Source organism: Plectropomus leopardus, chromosome 11, assembly GCF_026936395.1.
Source record: "Plectropomus leopardus strain MGB_pleo_1.0 chromosome 11, ASM2693639v1, whole genome shotgun sequence".
Classification (NCBI taxonomy): domain Eukaryota; kingdom Metazoa; phylum Chordata; class Actinopteri; order Perciformes; family Serranidae; genus Plectropomus; species Plectropomus leopardus.
The window spans coordinates 33,349,629-33,369,068 of record NC_142186.1 but is presented as its reverse complement, the minus strand read 5'-3'; the positions used below and the strand labels follow the sequence as shown (position 1 = coordinate 33,369,068).

Sequence of the window (19,440 nt, the reverse complement as noted above, 5' to 3'; positions counted from 1 at the left end):
AAAGGGTTTTCAGCACTTTAATGAGTGTCAAATTTTCATGTAACGGTGCTTGAGGAGTTTTATTGCGCTCAGATCTTGGAGCAGTTTTACAATCTGGCTGGTTTTTGCCTCAAAACAGACAGAAACAGCATCTATAACCCTATTGTGTCAAAACATATGAGCTATAAATCCTAATATTGCGTAATAAGGGAAAGATTTTGATAGAAAAAGGCAAAAGTGGCATCCTCTGTTGGGAAATACAAGCCCTTATTAGCTTCGGTGTAGAATATCGTTTTCAGTTTGACCAGTTTCATGGCCTTTTTGTCATACTTTCCCTCTCATGACTTCCACATAAAAGGACAGCTCAAAGATGATGAAGTGGAAAATACTTTGAAAGGCCATCCGGCTGCGCTGATGCCATCTTTACTGAGGAGACATTACCACTCGGCTTTGCTCCTGCCAGACGCTGTGATCAAGGAGATAACAGCAGATTGAAAGGAAAGTCAGCTGTCTGCTGGCGATTTGGATGAAATTAAGGATCAGAGATATTTGCAAAAAGCTTGTGACTAGAGCATGTTTGTGGCCTTTCTTTTAGCATTAGGTCTGAATCAGCTTCAACTCCAGTTGAAGTTTAAGTTAAGGCAAATCAGGAAACGCAAACATTTGAATGACCTCTGTGCACACATAGAATCAAATAAAGTGCTCACAACTCTTTATATCAATATTTGCTTAAACTCGTCTCGTCGGTGCAGTCGGTGGAGTCCTACTTTCATCATTAGAGGTACAAGCAGCGGCACGTGCTGCTGGAGCCCTTTTGTTTTTGCTGAGATTATTCTTTTTTCTTTCTCTTCTCTGTTATTTTTTTCTGCTAAAAGTTTTGGTGCAGCAAAAACAGTTTGACAAAAAGTCACCTGAAGTGGCAGGTGGGTTGCAAATTCCACCACTAGGCACAAAAAATGACACTCAAGGTCTAGACATGAAGGTAGTGCTGTAAAAAAACAACTTTAGGATTCAGCAATTATCTCAAATTTGAGTCAAAATACTTAACCATATTAATATAAATATTAAATATTAATCTCTCCATTCATCTGCGTCTTTGCTTCAGTGGCCTTTAAAAGTGTCAAATTTTGCAACTCTTTCCTCAGTTTTCTCTGAATAATACTTTCACAAACTATAATAATATAATAAAATTTATATTTTAAGCACTTTTCAAAACAAAGGTACAAAGTGCTTCACAAGGTTGATCCCAGATTAAAAACAATGCAGGACTTAAGCACATCAGCCAGATAAGTTGGCAGCTGAGTGACCAAAAGATTGCTTTTAAGTATATCAAAAAAGTAGAATAATACAAAAAAAACATAAAAAGATTATCATCTTATATATCTTATTTTATATATTCTTGATCTTATTTTCTTATTGTGACTATGACAGTATAACATGATGACGATAATGATAATAATAATAAAAAGGCATGTTAAAAATGAGCCAGTCCCAGATAGTTGGGCCAATTGTCCTAAAACTATGGTAGGATCGTTGACAGCTATCGCTGATCTAACTTTATCAAACAAATTTTGATACGTCATTGTGTTTTAAGTTATGTATTTTCAAATACTTGTCTTTATGTTCAATATTACATTAAATACTCATAAATCAACAGTGGCTAAGGTAATTCTAACTACACTTGGTGCACAGGTTGGTTAAAGATTAGGATTTTAAATCCTGCTCTGGCCATCCTGCACGTGGTTTGAATCTTTGAACTTTTGACGCTTCTCATATAGTAACAATGTTTTTGTGTTTGCACTTCAGAAAACTAAATTCAGTAAAAATGTAGTGAAGCAAAACACATCTTCACTGAAGGTCAGAAGCCTCATCAGATGTTTTTCCTTCTTGTCAGTTTAAAAAGAAACGAGCATTCAAATTCTTGCAATCTGCGTTGACCCTGACAAATGCCGTTTGTGGCTTTAATTTTCTTTTGGTTTTGCATTTTGGCTGTTTTCTGAAAAACAGAAGATGTGAGTTTTCAGTTGCTGACAGATTGCTCGAGAGAGTATCTCCTCCAGCCCCTGAAATAACAACCTTTGCCACGCATTGAACCGCCATGTAACCACTATTTCTAAACACATTGCTTTAATAACCTGCTGACTGACAAGAATAGAAAACAAATTCCTATATCGCCTACATTTAGTCCGCTGCCCCCCCCCCGTCAGACAGACTATATATGTTCAAACTCCTCTATCCGAACCAGATGGTTTTGGGTGCGCAGGAGGCCGACTGGGTTCGGATGCGGCCATGTTGTTGACAGCCCTGTTGATTCTGTTTATTCTAACCTCATATCGCAAGCGCCACTAATAGCAGCTCTGCTCTCGGGCGGCATCTATATCCAGGCATGCCAGCCAGGCTGAGGCCATTAATCAGCCAGTCAGCTGTCCGGACTCTGATTATATGTGAGGTAATGGAGTTACGCTGCAGTCGTCTCGCCACACTGCTGCTCGGTGTTACACTTATAGCTCAGGAACATCAGAGAATCACTTTTCCATTTAAATGTTTTAATTTCTTCTTTAATGTGATGTATTTCCTGTTGAAACTGGACTGACCTTTAAGGGATACTTTGTTGATTTTCAACCTGGGCTGTGTCAGCGGTGTGGAGAATGTGTGCAGATGAACGGTGTCAAGGTGCGCCCCGCGCTGATGAATTGTGCATCATTGGGCAGATTTTGGCACACAGCGCAGGTGGGAAGTTCCCAGCACCTTAATGGCATTCATCTGCACACACTCCCCACACCGTGGCGACACACAGGTCAAAAATCAGCAAAGTATCCCTTCACTTGTAAACCAATCAGCTGAGAGAAAGGAAGTTAAGTTTAATTGAACAGACAGATGTATAGCTTATCCATCAGTGCAGTCCCAGATAAAAGATGGCAGAATCATGGAGACAATCTTCATTTGTTGTCAGTTTAAAAAGAAAAAAGAAAAAGGCGTTTTAAGGTGGTGCTTGAAGATACGTCCGAAGATTTAGAGCTTCAGCAACCAAACACAAGCTGTGCAAGATTTAATATTGTCATCAGTTTCAGACAGCAGCCTCGGTGACGCTGCCTTCTCAGGGCAAGAATATTGCCGCCTCACTGTTTTGTATGAGGTACAGTCACGAAATTGGGGGACAGAGTTGTCTCGCCTTATAGCTGGTGTAGGAGGGGGAGACATCGCCAAAACTATGTCTGTATAAAAAGGACAGCTGGCAGGACGGGTTCATGGATGGCATGGGTGTGATGTGTTGACGCTGTGTTATGCATGCAGATTAGGGGGCTGTTTGCATGGCAACGGTTCTTGCATGAAACATCAGTTTTGCTGCATTCAGATGTCTCTCACAAGAATTTAAACCCTTGAAACCTGAGAAATTTTTCAAATTCATTTTGAAAACATGAAAAAAAAAAGTGAAATAAAATATAGAATATGGTGTATATAAGCATTATAGTGGTATGTTTAAAATAACGTTATTAAAAAAAACAATTTTTTAAAATTATTTTTTAGCATTTTTTTCAGGTAATGTCCTTGTTTGTTTTTACATTTTTTTTGCAAAGTTTCAGGTTATATTCTTGAAACTTTTATTTTTTTGCTACTTTATTGTTTACTTTTTTTTAAAACTAACTTTTACTAATTTTTTGCCAATACTTGGGGTCATTTCTCATGGAGTTGCTCAATGCCTTCTCCTTCTTCAATGCCAGTTTGCTCAGGTTTCAAAGGGTTAAAGCACTAATAGTGCATATGCACTCTTCTGTTACTTGCTGCACCAAAGCAAAGCAGATAAAGGTTATCCACGGGAATTTAGGTAATCAGGTTCCTGTATTGAACCCAGCTCCTTCGAGTCCTTGCCATTAGTGAAAGATTAGCCCTTCTTCAAAGTTTTTATTTAATTTTTGCACCTTGCTCCGTCCTCTATGTGTGTGTGCTGCTGCGTCCACACCCTCCCTCTCTGCTCTTGCAGACAGCAGCAGTTGTCAAGACAAACAGATGTGCTCAGCACTCCTCTGCTGTCCTCCGTCCCCGAGGAGACGCAGACGATGTGGATGTTATTGTTTAAAGAGGAGCTCCTCCCGGCTGTGTGGCAGGGCGGAGGTGGTGGTGGAGGTGGTGGTGGGGGGGGGTTAACCTGCCCCCCGGCGACCGAGGCTCCATAAATCTTCACCGTGACGGCGAGTTCCTGGCCCAGTGCAGGTTTGAGGGCCGACAAAAGAATCCGGGGCCCCCCTGCTTGGTTTGCTGGTTCTGTCGGTCTGGTTTGGTCAGGATGTGGGGGTCTCGCTCACGGCAGCAGAAGGGACCAAGTGAAAGGCCTCATGGGAGGCAGAGATAACATCAACAGTGATCTATAGGTCACTGTGCGCTCACTCTGTGTCTGCTGTGTGTGCGATGAAAGAGAGAGAACGTCTACTGAGAGAAAAGAGAGAAAGAGAGAGACATCACAAAGGGATAATGTCCGCAGGGCCTGTATGTGCAGCCTTTAAACAAAGTGTAGAAGAAGAAGCGAGTGTTGTGATCGTGGAGAGGGTCGCTGAGCTCAGCAGAGGCCACGGTCCGGCTGTCTGCTGCCCTCGTGTGCCCCCCTCGCTGCACGGACAGACCTCCCTCCGTCAGCTGCTGACAGACGGACACTCCACTGATTGGAGGGATGAAGTGTGAATATGAAGGATGGATATGAGAAGTAATGCCTCACATCTGGATTGCTTTAACTTTCAGAGTACAGTATTTTTTTCACAACTTGGGTGTCCGTATTCGTAATAACTTTGTATTCTAAAAAAAGTTAAGTGTTGGGATCTGGACGTGACGTCATGTTGGTAGAAATAAAGTCCATCAGGGAGAGAAAAGATCAAAAAGGTTTAAAACAAGCCCCCAGTTTTGCCACTGAAATCAAAACCACATCTGGAATGAGCAGAAAAAGTAAAAACTACTATACAACTGTATGTTATAAACATCCATTCGATTTTCAGTTTTGCGGAGCTACTTTCTTTTCCTTTACTTATATTGTATTTAAGATAATACGCGTTATTGCATTGTACGATTCTTGTGCAAATTATGCAGAATTTTGGAACAGAAAGCCAGTCGTTATTCTAGACACTAGACTTTTGAATATGGACAAATTTTATGAACCATGATTTACACCACTGTGTTCAAAGACACCTTTTCCCTTCCTTTTACTTTTTGTGAGTTTTGAGTAGTTTCTGTGGTTTGTTTATTTTGTCTGTTTAGCCGAGGTTTCTGCCCATGCTGATCACATGGTTCTTTTCTTACATAATGATAACATAACTGTTGGACAGAGGCTTAAGTAAATCTATTAACTTTTATTTTCAGGATATGTTATTTATTTTTTTAAATTTATTTTTATTTTTATTTATTATTATTTTTTTATATTATTATTATTATTATTATTATTATTATTATTATTATTATTATTATTATTATTATTATTAGTAGTAGTAGTAGTAGTAGTAGTAGTAGTAGTATTGTGCAGTTTAATGTATGTTGAAATAAAAAACATAAACAATTGAATACTTATGAAAAATAATTTAAAAAACAGCTTTGGATTTAGCAGCATGGAAAATTTATGTCTCAATGAAAAATAATTACAGTATTTGATACAATAGTTATTTGACACCAAAAGCATAATAATTATCATTTTAACTTTTTTTTTTTTTTAAAATGTTACAATTGCTGTTGTATTTCACGTTATTTCTTTGTTTTTATTTATTTTTATTAGGCATTTCAAATCTTCCATAAGCCCAGGGCTCGTATTACATTAAACATAAAATCTATCATGATCACTCCTTTGTCAGCCCTTACAGGATGTTGCGATGTCGTGATTGCAACAAAAAGTCAACCAGTCCCAATGAGTTCTGTGCAACTTTGCAAGTCTGTCTAATTGCCACAACTTCTCTGCAAGTTCTGCCAATCGCCGTAGTTCCCTGTGAGTTTCACCATAGTAGTCCTCTGCACAGCGTCACTAAACTCACGTCCTTGTTTCTGGTTGTAAAGATGCATGACAGAGGCTGTTGCAGCCACGTCTATTTCACGTGCTGAAAGACTCAGAGTGAGTTGAATTAGCACAAGCAACAAACTCAGAGCAGTGCAAGCGTAAAAACAATGCAATATGTGTTGCAATTTTTTTCATAAAAGCCATCATCAAATCAGGCATTTTGGGTTACAACATTTCCCCTAAATGAGCCTGCAAAATCCTGGAGGGGCTGTTAGTGTTTGCCACAGAGAGTGGTAACAAAGAGAGCAAAGAATAGACAGTTTTAATGTCTATGAGTGTGAAAAATCTAATAGAAAAGTCATTTTACGTCACCTTTCACTTTCTATACATAGTTTTATGCCCTGTTAGTGCGAGCTGTAAGTGGGCCTGACCAGCGTTAGTGTGTTTAGTTTAGTGTGTGTGACTGAGCTGTGTGGACAGCATGAAGTATGGCAGCGGCAGAGGGGAGTTGGCCGACTGTCCCACTGAGTCCTGCGCTTGCTGTTTGGGTTGGCACCCCATCCAAGAGCCCTCCGATCCAAACACTGGAGGGCCGTTCACAGGCCATTACCGCCGTGATTGACAGGGCGACCCACCACTCAGAGCGCCGCACATGAAGGACGCCGTTTGTTAGTGCCAGGAGTTTGTCGCTCAGGGTGATGATTTGGCAGCTGATGGATTGAACTGTAAAAGCATTTCATAAGGTTTTGGTGGTGAGAGAGTTGGACCTCTGTCTCTGCTGATTGTTTTTCTTTTTTGACGAGTCATACTTTCTTTTTATTGCAGCATTATCAAGGTACAGATTGATCATTATCGGCACTTACTGCAGGCCTCGACTGCAGCTGAATTTATGGAGCTCAATAGGACTTTGCTTCCTTGCGTTTGTACGACTGCAGTTATATAAGCTCTGCTCCCGACAGGGCTGAGCTGGACGTAAACAGACTCTGTTAAAGTCTAACTCTGTCACGTAACATGACGGACGATGACTTATAGGCCTTCATGATGTGTCATAATGTAATTCAACAATATGACATTAAGTGTTGGGATTACATCACTCTGCTGCCAGACCTCTTCTCTTAGCCCGGTGAGTCCAGGTGGTGAATACAAGACTTATTTTAGTCGCACATGGTTTGATGTAATAATAACAATAACTTTATTTATATAGCACCTTTAAAAACAGAGTTTACTGAGTGCTTTGACAAACAAGGCAAAGCAGAAGTAAAGAGAGAAACACTTACAAAACAAAAAATAACAACAGCAGCAACCCATAACAATAAGAGTAAATGCTGTTTGAAGAATATTAGCCGTAAACACAGAAATAGCAGTTCTAATAAACAAAATCAACAAGATCAGGGAAGAAAAAAGAATACATTAAAAGATAAGATAAAATACAGACAAATTAAAAAACAGACAGACTCCAAACACCATCTAAACAATAACACACCACAATAAACAAGGAGCTATGAGAGGGTTTTATCATACTCATACTACGACCACTAATCATACGGATTATGTGATCCAAATTACCCCCCTTGCTTGCCCCTGTAGTGGTTCGTGCACAGGAGTGTCCATTTTGGCAGCGATTTTAGATATCGTCTTGAGACGAAAATTATTTTTTAGTCAAAAAAATTCATTTTAGTTTGGTCAAGATGTGTTTTTTTTCTACTTAATCTAATCCAATTAGGCTAATACAGGACCCGGGAATTAGAATCGAGGTGACAGATTGTATAAATAAAACACATATAGAGATAATTTTGACAAAAATAGGTAAAAAATAGTTTGTAACGCTCAAAATCTCTATTTGTAGTCTGAAACACCACAAATAACTCATGAGACAGCTGGGATTTGTGTCCAGGTTCATTGTAAACTCTGACTTTTTGATCACACTGAAGCAAAAAATAACATGATTCAGCCTAAATGTTCTCTGAATCTGCTACATGTTAGTCTGGAGGCTGAAACTCAGCTCCTCTCACAGAGTTAGTGTTTCAGTCTAAATTTTTGGCTATGGATGAAAATTGTGCTCCTCTCATAGATAACAGAGGCTCCTGCCTGCCTGTCAAACAACGTTAAACTATAAAACTGCTCCAGACAGTCCGGATCTGAGTGCAGTCCAGATGTGAAGAGAGCCTGATGCCGGCGGCTGCTCGCTCAGCTAACAGGCGGAGCTAACTTTAGCTGATAACGGCCACTAACAAACTCCACAAATCCACCAACAGCGCCACCATCAACAGTCAGACACTGCTGTTTATTCGAACTACAGCTCACAACTCGCACCAGCAGCTGCTCCATTAGTTTACAGCCTAACCAAACATCCTGGTGCAGACTATTTACTGGAGTTAACAGCCAGTTGGCGCTCCAGTCTCATATTAATGGTCATAGGGCATCAAAATAACTTCGGGAGTCTGATATTTCGTTTCCTTGTTACTTTTTAACCATCCGTGACTTTGTTGCCTAATTTTAACCATCGTGATCTGCTTTTGTGTAAACATAATGACGTGCTGCATCATCCCAACATGTGCATTTGTTGACATCACGATAACGGCCTCCCGGAGCGTAAACAGCTGACGCAGAAGGAAACCTAAAACATCATGAGTAGGTGCAGAAGGTCACTGACAGAGTGGCACCATGTGACAAGCTGGGATGAAAATGTGTGGATTCACATGACCACTAGGGGCCCTTTTAGGTAGATGAAAACATTGTGTTTTAAGGATTAAAATAAGTAACTGTCACTGTCATTTTTATTGTTGGAAGAGTCTCATATAAAGTGTCATAACTGTCGGTCACCTTGTTAGCGTGCGCTCGTGCCTGTTATTCCTGAGAAAGCGTGAGTGGAGACTCGCTGGAGGCCAGATGGAAGTGCTGTCCTCAGCGTTTCTCTGCTCTTGCTGGGAATGCGGGCTCTGTGGCATTGGTTCTCACCATTAACGGGGCTTCCCTCCTGAATAGGCTCTGCCAAACTATGCAGTGTCCCGCCGAGTCCAGAGATGAGGACATGGGCTTGCAGTGAAGCCTAGCAGTTCCTACTTCCTATCAATGACAAGAAGCATCAATCTTAGCCGCCCTTAGTCCTGGACCCTGCCAAGCGCAATTCCAGCAAGGAGAAAAAAAATGCAAAAAGACTCAGGCTGCTGGAATTAAACAAAGGCTGGATTATCCTCTCAATATGTCTCTTAGCAGGACAGTCCATCTCTGAATCCCCCATGGTTCAGAGCGGAAGAGACGTCATAATTTTAGTGCTGAACAGCAGTCAGTCCTCTTTTCTTTCTGCCCCTCTCTTCTCTCACTGCTGCCTCGTCTGCAGACTTTCTGTCAGTTGCTTTGAGAGGGCAAATAAAGTTTGAAATAAAGTCCAACCCGCGATTCAGTCCAAAATACATTTTTTCTGTCACACCTGCTGAAATCCAGCAATAACCCTGTTAACTGAGCGAGGTGTGGAGTATTCCTCGGGAGCGGTAGTTTTCTCTCGGAGCTCCTCGGGGATTCCCCAAACGCTTGAGGAAGTCCACCTCGGTGTCACTGATTAGGAACGCGTCGGGACGGATCGCGGTGCTCCTCTGCTCACACTGACACCTTCAGTTCTCAGCGGCGTGTTTGTTCAGGTGCAGCAGACCATCGGCCTGTCGGGGTTTTCGACTGCCTGCCTCGATACAATTCACAAGTTTATTAAACGTTGAGGGAGGAGGAGATGGAGATGTGGTTTTTGAATGATTTTCTCAAAATAGAAAGAAGTAATCCCACAGTGGGTAAAGCTGTTAGTGTGTGTGTGTGTGTGTGTGTGTGTGTGTGTGTGTGTGTGTGTGTGTGTGTGTGTGTGTGTGTGAGAGAGAGTGTATAACTATGTGAAAGCGATTTTCAGGCGCTCAGGTAGGTTAAAGGACTAGTTTGACATTTTGAGAAATATGCTCAACTATCCGTGGAGTGTCTGATGTTCGATGGGCGACTCCAACATCTGCACCGTAAAAAAATTTGAGACTGCATCAAGGAGATGGTTAGCTTAGCTTCACACAAAGACAGAAAACACAAGCGTCACCTCTAAAGCTCAGAGATGTGTACATGAGTCACACGTCTTGGATTCGGATCACAAATTTGATGACTTTAGATTTAAAAAATCAAAAAACACTTGCAACTCGACTTGGACTCGGCTCAGCTTTGAGTTGTTTGACTTGGAAGTACTTGATACCTCCATAACCCCAAAATAAAAAAGTATGTAATTTTAAAAAGTTACAAATCAATTTATTCCCTGAATTAGCTAATGTGAGTGCTGTTCATTTTCAGTAGTCTGGAACCCAATCCCTTAAAAGCAAATTGTTTACTCTTTGTATTTAATAAATAAAGACATAATTTTGCTACTAATGTGACAGACGAGCTGTTTCTCCCTAATTTCAGTCTTTTATGTTAAGCTAAGATGACTGGCTGCTGGCTGTCATATTTACTGTACTGTAATAAAAGTAGTCCAGCAGGTGAAAATGCAAATTTCTCAAAATGTTGGACTCTCTTACAAAAATCCATCGTCATTAAGCTAAAAATAAGCTTGTGTATCCTGTAAGTGGGGACACACACATTCGTGCCATGTGTATTAATAGAAGTCTAATTGCTTCACAACTGATCCTTTAATCACAAATCCCATCACACATCAAGGCCGCTTCGTAAACTCAAACCTCATTTCATAACTTGGGGTTGTTTTTATTACAACACATACATCACTGTACACGGTCTATATGGAGCTTTGTGGTTCTGCAGTATTTGAAGGTTACTGTTCTCTGTTGTACGGCTGCGGAGGCCAGAGTGGACGGGAGGTGCCAAAAAGCACAGAGCAGAGCGGGGTGGTCCGGAAACGGCCCGGAGATCCAGTGAAACTTAACAAGCATGTTCCCTTTGGATGTTAAAATGAAGTGTAACACAGATATTAATGTAGCAAGTATCACAACACAGCAGAGGAATGTAAACTGGAGCACTGGGACATCAGGCTGGACGCTAACCAGCTGCAGCAGGATACCCCCGCCGTCATAATAGCCCCTTACTCAAATGGCCGGCTACGCTCAAGCCTCAGCTTTTCATCACGGCTGGCCGCGAGCAGCACCGAAATGACTTCTTCTGGGGACGAAAGTGTCCAGTTACTCATCAGGGGAGGTTGGTGTTTGAGATAAATCATTTGCGGTGACGTGGAGGCAGCTGCGTGTGTGTGAGGGTTCACGGGCTGTACAGTATATGAAGCTCTGTCACACATTAATGAGCAGGTGAATGAAGTGATAACCTCACTTGACATTTGGACTCGTGGACGCCTGTTTAATGTGTTTTTGTGTGTATGTGTGTGTGTGTGTGTGTGTGTGTGGTTTTCTGCAGAGGTGTCCTTCATTTGGGCCGCTCACCAGGTTCACCACAGTTCAGAGTACTACAACCTCACCACGGCCCTCAGACAGTCCCTCACACAGCAGTTCACATCATGGGTAAGATACTGTATATTGTAATGTCCCTTACAAAATGTTATTTCTCTTAAAAAATCAAAAATGAATAAAATGAATCAAAAATAAATGTATTAGGAGGAGAAAAACATGTCACTTACCACCCAGCCACATTAGAATTATTTTAAAAAATCACAAGTATATAAAATTAAGTTTCAAAAACCCAAAAAACTATAATTCTCCGGGGGCGTGTCTGCGACAGACCTTTACTAGCAATTAACAAAATAGCACAAAGCAGTTGTAGCTGTGCTTTAAAAAAAATGAAAATGTAGTCATTATCCACTCTCCCTCATGCCGATGGAAAGTCAGTTTTTTATAGTCCACAAAACTCAACTGAAGCAAAATACTGACAAGAAATCAAACGATAAAAAAAGAAAACATAATAAAACGACAAAATGTCTCCATACTGCTCGTCCGAAGTAATCCAAGTGTCCTGAAGCCCCAATGTGCCAAGTTGTTTTGAAAAATGTGACTAGCGTGATGTTTTTAGCCTTGCAATAGCCTGTAGCTCCAAGTTTGAGAGCCGCTCACGGTATCTGCACGCCGATTCAGTTCAACATAAAATGACAAAATTCAAAGTTAAAACAAATTAACTGAAAAATGAGAGAGATAGAGAGGTACAACAGTAAAATAATAAGCAAAAAGTAATAATAAAGTCATTTAAAAAAAATTAAATAATAGAATGATAATAAGGCCTTGGATTTTGAAAGCTTATGTTAAATGTGCTTGTGAATAAATGGATTTTAAAAATTGCAATGGTTAAAGCGTTTCTAAGACCTTCCACAGTGGTCGAGGACCAACGAGTAGTCATGTCTCTCAGTTATGAGTTATGTTGTTAAATTATGGCAAAAATTACTGACTATATGACAAAAGACAAAACAGACAAAAACATTTTGTAGTCTGAACCTGTCATTAAAGCTCCATTGTTTTCCAGTAGTTACAAAGAGGATTAAGAGCCAAACTATGGCACTGTGTCACATATGGCTGAGTCCAGACAGGGTGGTAAAGTCAGAAAGTATTGCGAGATGCCCAACACATCGTTTTTTTGGTCTTTTTTAATAGATTTGTGGACAAGAACAAAATATTGCCGGCCTTAAGCTTTAAATGTACTCTGTGGCATTTTTGACCACTAGGAGCGATGTACAGCAACGTTTTGAAGAGCGAGTCTCTATATTGTATGATTGTATGATTGATGGTTGTTACTACGTTTGTTTTAAAAGATTTTCAGGAATGGAAAAGTTCCCGACTGTTGCATGTAAAATATCTTGATGTGCTCCTGTGTTGTATTATATGTAATTAAAGAGGACTTGGTCAGATGTGTAATATGTCAACCTTTCTTCCTCTCAGATTTTCTACCTGCCGTTGGCTCTGGTTGCACCACCCACATTTTTTGCCGTTCACATACAGCTAAACCTCCTCTACCAGTTCTGGATCCACACTGAGGTAAATATTTAAACATAATGGAAGTTATAGATTCTTTAATCAGTTTACTTTTGTTGTTGAAAACTCTGAAACTGTCACGACCCGCGACAGTGATGGAGGGCACAGGAGGATGAGATTTTCAACTAGAGGTGCTCGAAGCAGCCGCAAAAAAAAGCGAAGAGAAAAAGAGTGCTCAGAGAAAGGCGTTGGGCTGAGTGCCTCAGAGGCGGCCGCATGTGGCCAAATACAATGGGGACCATTGAAAAAACATGCTGGCACTCAGAAAAAATATTTGCAAGTTTAGACAAATCAGTCCATCCATCACATGGATAATGGATTTTTTTCATTTGCTGATTCACAGAAAATAATAAGTGAGAATTTGATTTTCCTTTTCTTTTTGCAAAAAAAAAAAAAAAAGAACCAATTTTAGCTTCTCAAGTTTGGGGAAAGGTGTGATTTTCTTATTTAATATCCTTTTAAATTCAGTAGGCCTGTATTTACTTTTCTAGAAAATTTAACACATTTCTTTTTTAGCTCCATGTTACAGGCATCTTTTTAACACGAGTGTAAAATGAAATTATTGATAGAATAATTAAAATTCTTGTCAGTTGTAGACGTCCATTTTAACCAAGCACAGAACTTGCATGCTATGTACACATAATATTACAGTAACTGCACATAGCACATCTATCTGTGTATGCATTAAATCTTTGATTCAGTGTTGCTGTGCACAAATAAAAAGGTAATCTGACTGCAGAAAAGTCTGTAAAGTTATCTTTCTCCCCGTGCCAACACTAATCCGTCTGCTAAGTCGACCCTTTGTAGACTCGGTGTTGCAGTGGAACCTGTGTTCAATAAAAAATAATGAGATTTTATGAAATATTCCAAACAGAAGCATGACCGCTCTCCCTGCCTTTAAAGTGACTGCGAGTATCACTTTTACAGTCCCCACAATCTTGAGAGGGAATGAATGGATTTGGAACGCCTTCCATCTTTTAGTGCACTATTAGTGAAAACAGTCGTAAGAGTCACAATTTTCTGAAGGGATGTAATTTATGCCTCCTTTATGGGTTTTTTTTTTCTCAATGTAATTTATTGGCGTACTATTGGCTGCGGCGCTGCAGCCTCGGAGACGCAGTGAAGTGGTGGAGAACCTTTTCATTCAAGATAAAACTCTCACGCTCGACTGCCAGACGCAGCCATTACATGGAAATAATGAATCACTGAGAAATTCTGTCCAGCCGTGAACATTTCTCCAGACTGAGAGCTCTGTCGTATTTATGCGAAACATCAAAATATCTGAGAGTTGCAGCCAAAAGAGAAACATGAACTGTGTGATATGCTCTGGATGACCTCTGAAATTAAATGAGTCACTGGTGCATCTGTTTGATATCGAAGAAGAGAAAATGATTCACGCTTCATAGTTTTATGCACCAAATGTACTCGTGAAGCATTCAGCTGTGCAGTTCTTTAGGTCAGACTAGATGTGAGTGTTTTATCTATGTGTGTGTTAACAGATTAAACACTATCAGCATTGTTTACATCTTTTTCCTGTCCTACTTATGCAGACAGACAACACCTTACAATGGCCCAAAACATTTCCAGGGTTTCCCACATATTGATTTACCTGTGACGTCATTATTCGCCGATACATATAGAATTTCTAGTTTTGGCTGCGTCAACAATGAAAATGAAACTTAAGAGCTTGTTAATTCATATTCAGACTTCTTACAGTCTTGAAAAACCTGGAAAAGCCATGGAACAATTTCCAGGCCTGAAAAAGTTTTAGTAAACTAAAGTATACCCTGAAAGTTTTGGAAAAGTCATGGAGTTTTGTTTCATACATGCTTCTATGGTCAGTTCAGAAAATGTGTGGTCTTTAACATTTGCCTCAAAGTCATGGAAATTTATTGGTAAACTATATGAACACTGCATATAGTTTTAGTGTGTATCGTTTTTCCAGCTTACTTAAGATAAAACGGGCTGCATTCCCATGGAAACCATGCACACCACGGTGCGGTGCTCAACAGAAAGTTTGCTTTCACTCACCTCTGCAGCAGCTGCTTCTCTAATCAGTCACTCTGATCTAATCAGCTCTGATCAATCCGACTGCAAACTGATCGAAAGGAACTCCTGAATGTGATAATCAGTTATTCACCCTGTGACTCAAACTCAACAAACTGCTGCTGTTATAAAGATTAAAAAAAAAAGTTTGCTTGTGCTGCTTTCAGAGACCCGCAAAAACCTCTGAATTCAGAGAATGGAAACAGAATAAACACAAAGAGGCTTATAAAAGAAAAAAAAATACAAATACAATCGAATACATCATCTACAAATACAGAAACAATACAATACAAGTCAAAAAACACCAAAACTGCAAACAAGTTTCAACAGAAAAATGTTACATATCCAGTCAACACAGCTGAAGTTCTCCAGGCCTTATGTTTTTTTTAGCTCTCTGAAGCATGTTTTTTTTTTTCATTTGCAGCACATATCTGTATTTATTTTTAATTTTTATGTTTTTGGATTAAGATTATTTCTGAAGTTGCAGTACGTGTCCTGTAATAGAAATGGTTTTTTTTGGGTTTTTTTTGGCCGCTGTAGCATTTTGCCCTTGTTGGCCTCCAGAGCTAGGATGAGGAAAAAGATGTTAACAGTGCTGATGGTGCTAAACTTGTGCAGGTGGATGCATTGCGAGTACATTTTGTGCATAAAACTATTTAATTTACTGAACACCTTCTGTGTATTATGTATTTAATATGAATGTACTGGGTTTTTTTTTAGCTCATTGATGACCTTGGACCTCTGGAGTGGGTCTTCAACACCCCAAAACATCACAGAGTTCATCACGGTGAGATAAACTTTATTTTATAAAAGGAGAATGACAATTTGTTCTGTGCATTTTATTAAGCTTTACAAACATTATTTTGTTTTAATCATATCTGAGATGGTTTATCAACTGAAAGAGCAACAAACGTGAGATAAAGTCTGAATAATTCAGATTTTGTTATAGTTTAATTTTGTCAGCTCAGGTTATTTTTCTGCAGTTAGAGATTATGTAATGAAAACAGTATTTATTTATTTTTTTACCATATTTTCTCTGGTCATCTGATAAATATTTTCTCAACAGGGAGGAACATTTACTGCCTTGACAAGAATTACGGAGGAATTCTGATCATATGGGACCGCTTATTCGGTAAGTAATTATAATAACAATAATAATAATGATAATAATAATCTTTATTTGTATAGCACCTTTCATACATAAAATGCAGCTCAATGTGCTTTACATATGAGAGTGCTAAAAATGAAAACCTAACAATATATAGAAATATATATTGAAAATAAAAAAATAAATTAAATCATACAAAAAAATCATAATTAGAAATGTGTCTCTGTTTCTGATACTCATTCAAAATACAGACGCTCATCCTTAATTCAGTCAATTAACTGCAAAATTATTATTTGAAATGTTTTAGCAGACTGCTGATATGTAGCCACACTGAGATTTACAGCGCCAAAGTCATGTATAAATTCTTATTTATTCTTTATTATTATAGTATTTTGAATCACCTTAATATAAAGTTTTGTGTATATGTTATGAACAGTGTTCATTGTGTAACATGAATTACTCACAAACAGATATTAGCAGCCTGTGATGCTGAACAGCTCCTAAATTTTACTGTTACGCGTCTCACTCCAATTTTAAAACCATCTTCTTCAAAGCATCGAAAGATGTTATTAGTGTTTTATCGTTCGTATCTGTCCTGGAGTGTGTGACGGCGACCCTCTCATTACTTGATGTGGAAACCCAAATTTATGGTGTGACCCTTAATAACAACAACATGAAGGGAAACTCTATAAACTGAAGGTCTGCCTGTGGCCTTTACACTCGACTCAGCAGTTCAGCACCAAGCGTCAGCGAGAGGTAACTGATTAAATTTTGAGGTTTGCATTACCCAGAATCCCTTGGGTAATTTTTCTCCCTCTCTCTCTCTCTCTCTCTGTGGCTGCAGACAGTTTTAAGAGGTTGATCCCAGAAGCTGTGATCCCGACTTTATTAATGTTCTTCTGTAGCTGGTTTTATATTTTACTCCTCAGTTTTCTCTTTGGAGTACAAATATCACCAAAAGTTGGGCGAGTGTATTTGTCTTGTAGAGCCAGATGTTTCCCTCAGGTGTTGGTGGAGACCAAAGCAGAGATACGTTGTCAAAAGTAACAATAATTTGATACTTTTTTGATACTAAAAGATACGATAGCTTGTAATTATACATTAGATAATAATGAAAGTACAAAAGAAGAGGAAAACATACTTTATAAAGACCAGAGGGAATTTCATTTTTTCACTCTGTTGTTGGTAAATGTTACATACACAGACCTGAGATACACAAACATGACTTATACATTATATTTTTTTTGATTAAAAAACAAAGATATATATATATATATATATATATATATACACATGCATTAAATGGAAAGGGTTGTGTGGCAGTGTCTAGAAGGCCCCCAACCCAAGTAATAATTTCTGTTAACATTATTAAAAATGTGTTGGTATTTGTTCAGTGACATTTTCTGGAGCAGCACTGTGAACTTTGTCTAATTTTTTTTTCTAATTTAAATAATTTTAAATGAAAAGATCCTATTTGTGTGCAAGACTTTTTTTTCCCCCTTTTTTTAATTTATTTTTTTTAGAGGCATTATGTTTTCAGTTTGTCCGTGTGTTTCTTTCTAGTAAGCATAGTATCTCAAAAATTTCTTGAGGGAATTTCTTTAAGTTATGCACAAAGAGCCTTAACCTAAACATTCACACACAAAACGTCCAATAGGATAAAACGATGAAGTGACGACAATCATAATGTCAACTGTAAGTCCAGCTCGACTGGTTTGTGGAGGCATACGACCACTGGGTGCTAATTCTATCTTAAGTGCGTATTAAAATATCAGATTAGATTGTAAAATGATCAACTTCTTCTCCATATTTCCCAAACACTAACATAAGTACAGAAAGGAAAGATATCTGTGGCTGTGACTGGTTGTTTTTTCGTGACATGTGATGCCTGGTTACTGCATCCCAAAAGTTGAGCTTTGCGTTTTTCATGGTGCAGATGTCATGAAAAATATGCGCTTGGGAACACTTGTGTACCACCACAGCTTCAGTCTCCCTTTTGAGTGCATCTTTTGTGTGTCTACATTGACAACAATGGAAGATGCAAAAAACTGTGTGCGCGCCATAACTGTGTTATGTTTATACCGCTGGTCTCAAGTGTCAAAAAGACAAATTAAAGGTATTTATTCACATCATTTAGTTTTGCAAATATAATCTGTAAGTGTCCTCCTCAGGTACTTTTGCTCCAGAGAAAGACAAAGTGGTGTTCGGCCTGGTGTTCCCCATCAACACCTTTGAAATCCTCTACGTTCAGGTTGGTCCAATCTTCCATCAGTGGTGTGCCCTCCATACGTCTCACCTCCATCCTTCTGAGTATAAACACCTTTTTTAGTAGATGAGGCGTGAGCTCATGTTTCCCTTCGCTGGCGGAGTGGCCATTCTGTAACCATAACATTATTACTCCACTCCAAACAAACTGCCCAGCTGAGGTGAAGGAGGCCAATAAAGTGAAATGCCAGGCGGTGGATGTTGTGATTATTTTTGCTGCCCTCGCTGTTGGCAGAGCACAGCGTGAGCGAACGTCCTGCCCAGTGAAAGCAGAAACTTTTCCACTCAGGATCAGTTATCGCAGCTTCGGCTTCATTAACATTGATCAGTCAAATGTGGCGTTTGATTGTATATTGATGTTTGATTCATGTGTTTCTGCTCTTTCAGTTACACTACTACGTGTATTTGTGGAAAAGGTCCAACACTTACAAGACTATCAGCGACAAACTGTCAACTTTCCTCAAAGGTCCGAGTTGGCAACCTGGTAAACCTCGGCTCGGTGACCACGAAGAAAATCCCAAGGTTAGTAAAAAAAAAAGAAGAAAAAAAAAACAGACAGAAATCTGTTGTTTCTATAAGTCCAGCAGCAGTGTTAATTTCATTAAGGAAAACTATGATAAAAAGTTTGTCTGAAACCTTTTTTACATGACGAAGACAAGATGACGACAAGCTAGAAATCCATCCTTGATTATATTAATTATGACAACTGTATGTTTTGTTTTTTGTTGACGAGACGGGACTGAAGTATTTGTGTTAGACTATCGGAAGTTCAAAAAAAGACAGGAGGAGAACAGTGATAAATTATTTTATGAAACGTTTTGGAAAAATGGTTTGAACTAGGACTTAAACTATAGACAGGCTATGAGCAAAACTTAAGAGATATTTTCGAAATGTCAATAAAACACAAGTGCGAAATGACTGAGTTTCCACTGAGTGATGTTATGTGACTTCTCTGCTGATAACATCCCAGTAACCATGTGATGGATGTTCAAAACATTAGCAGGTTTATTTGTATTGCAGCCACCGCACTAACCGTCATTATTTTGACATAGACGTGTTATGGAGCGATTATGGGGGCGGCCATGTATGAGGGATTTCTGGGAGGTGATAGTCCACGACTTCACAGAGGAGTT

At 39.2% G+C, this 19,440-nt stretch overlaps 1 protein-coding gene across 1 annotated transcript in view; it reads left to right on the top strand.

The window, feature by feature from the left end:
• The window catches only part of agmo (alkylglycerol monooxygenase), a 58,688-nt gene that overhangs the window by 11,161 nt on the left and 28,087 nt on the right, over positions 1 to 19,440 (top strand). The window contains exons 4-9 of the mRNA XM_042490129.2: positions 11,330 to 11,433; positions 12,796 to 12,891; positions 15,655 to 15,721; positions 16,001 to 16,066; positions 18,214 to 18,293; positions 18,695 to 18,829. Of these exons, the coding sequence (XP_042346063.2) occupies positions 11,330 to 11,433; positions 12,796 to 12,891; positions 15,655 to 15,721; positions 16,001 to 16,066; positions 18,214 to 18,293; positions 18,695 to 18,829 (548 nt within the window). The remainder of the gene's footprint in view (positions 1 to 11,329; positions 11,434 to 12,795; positions 12,892 to 15,654; positions 15,722 to 16,000; positions 16,067 to 18,213; positions 18,294 to 18,694; positions 18,830 to 19,440) is intronic.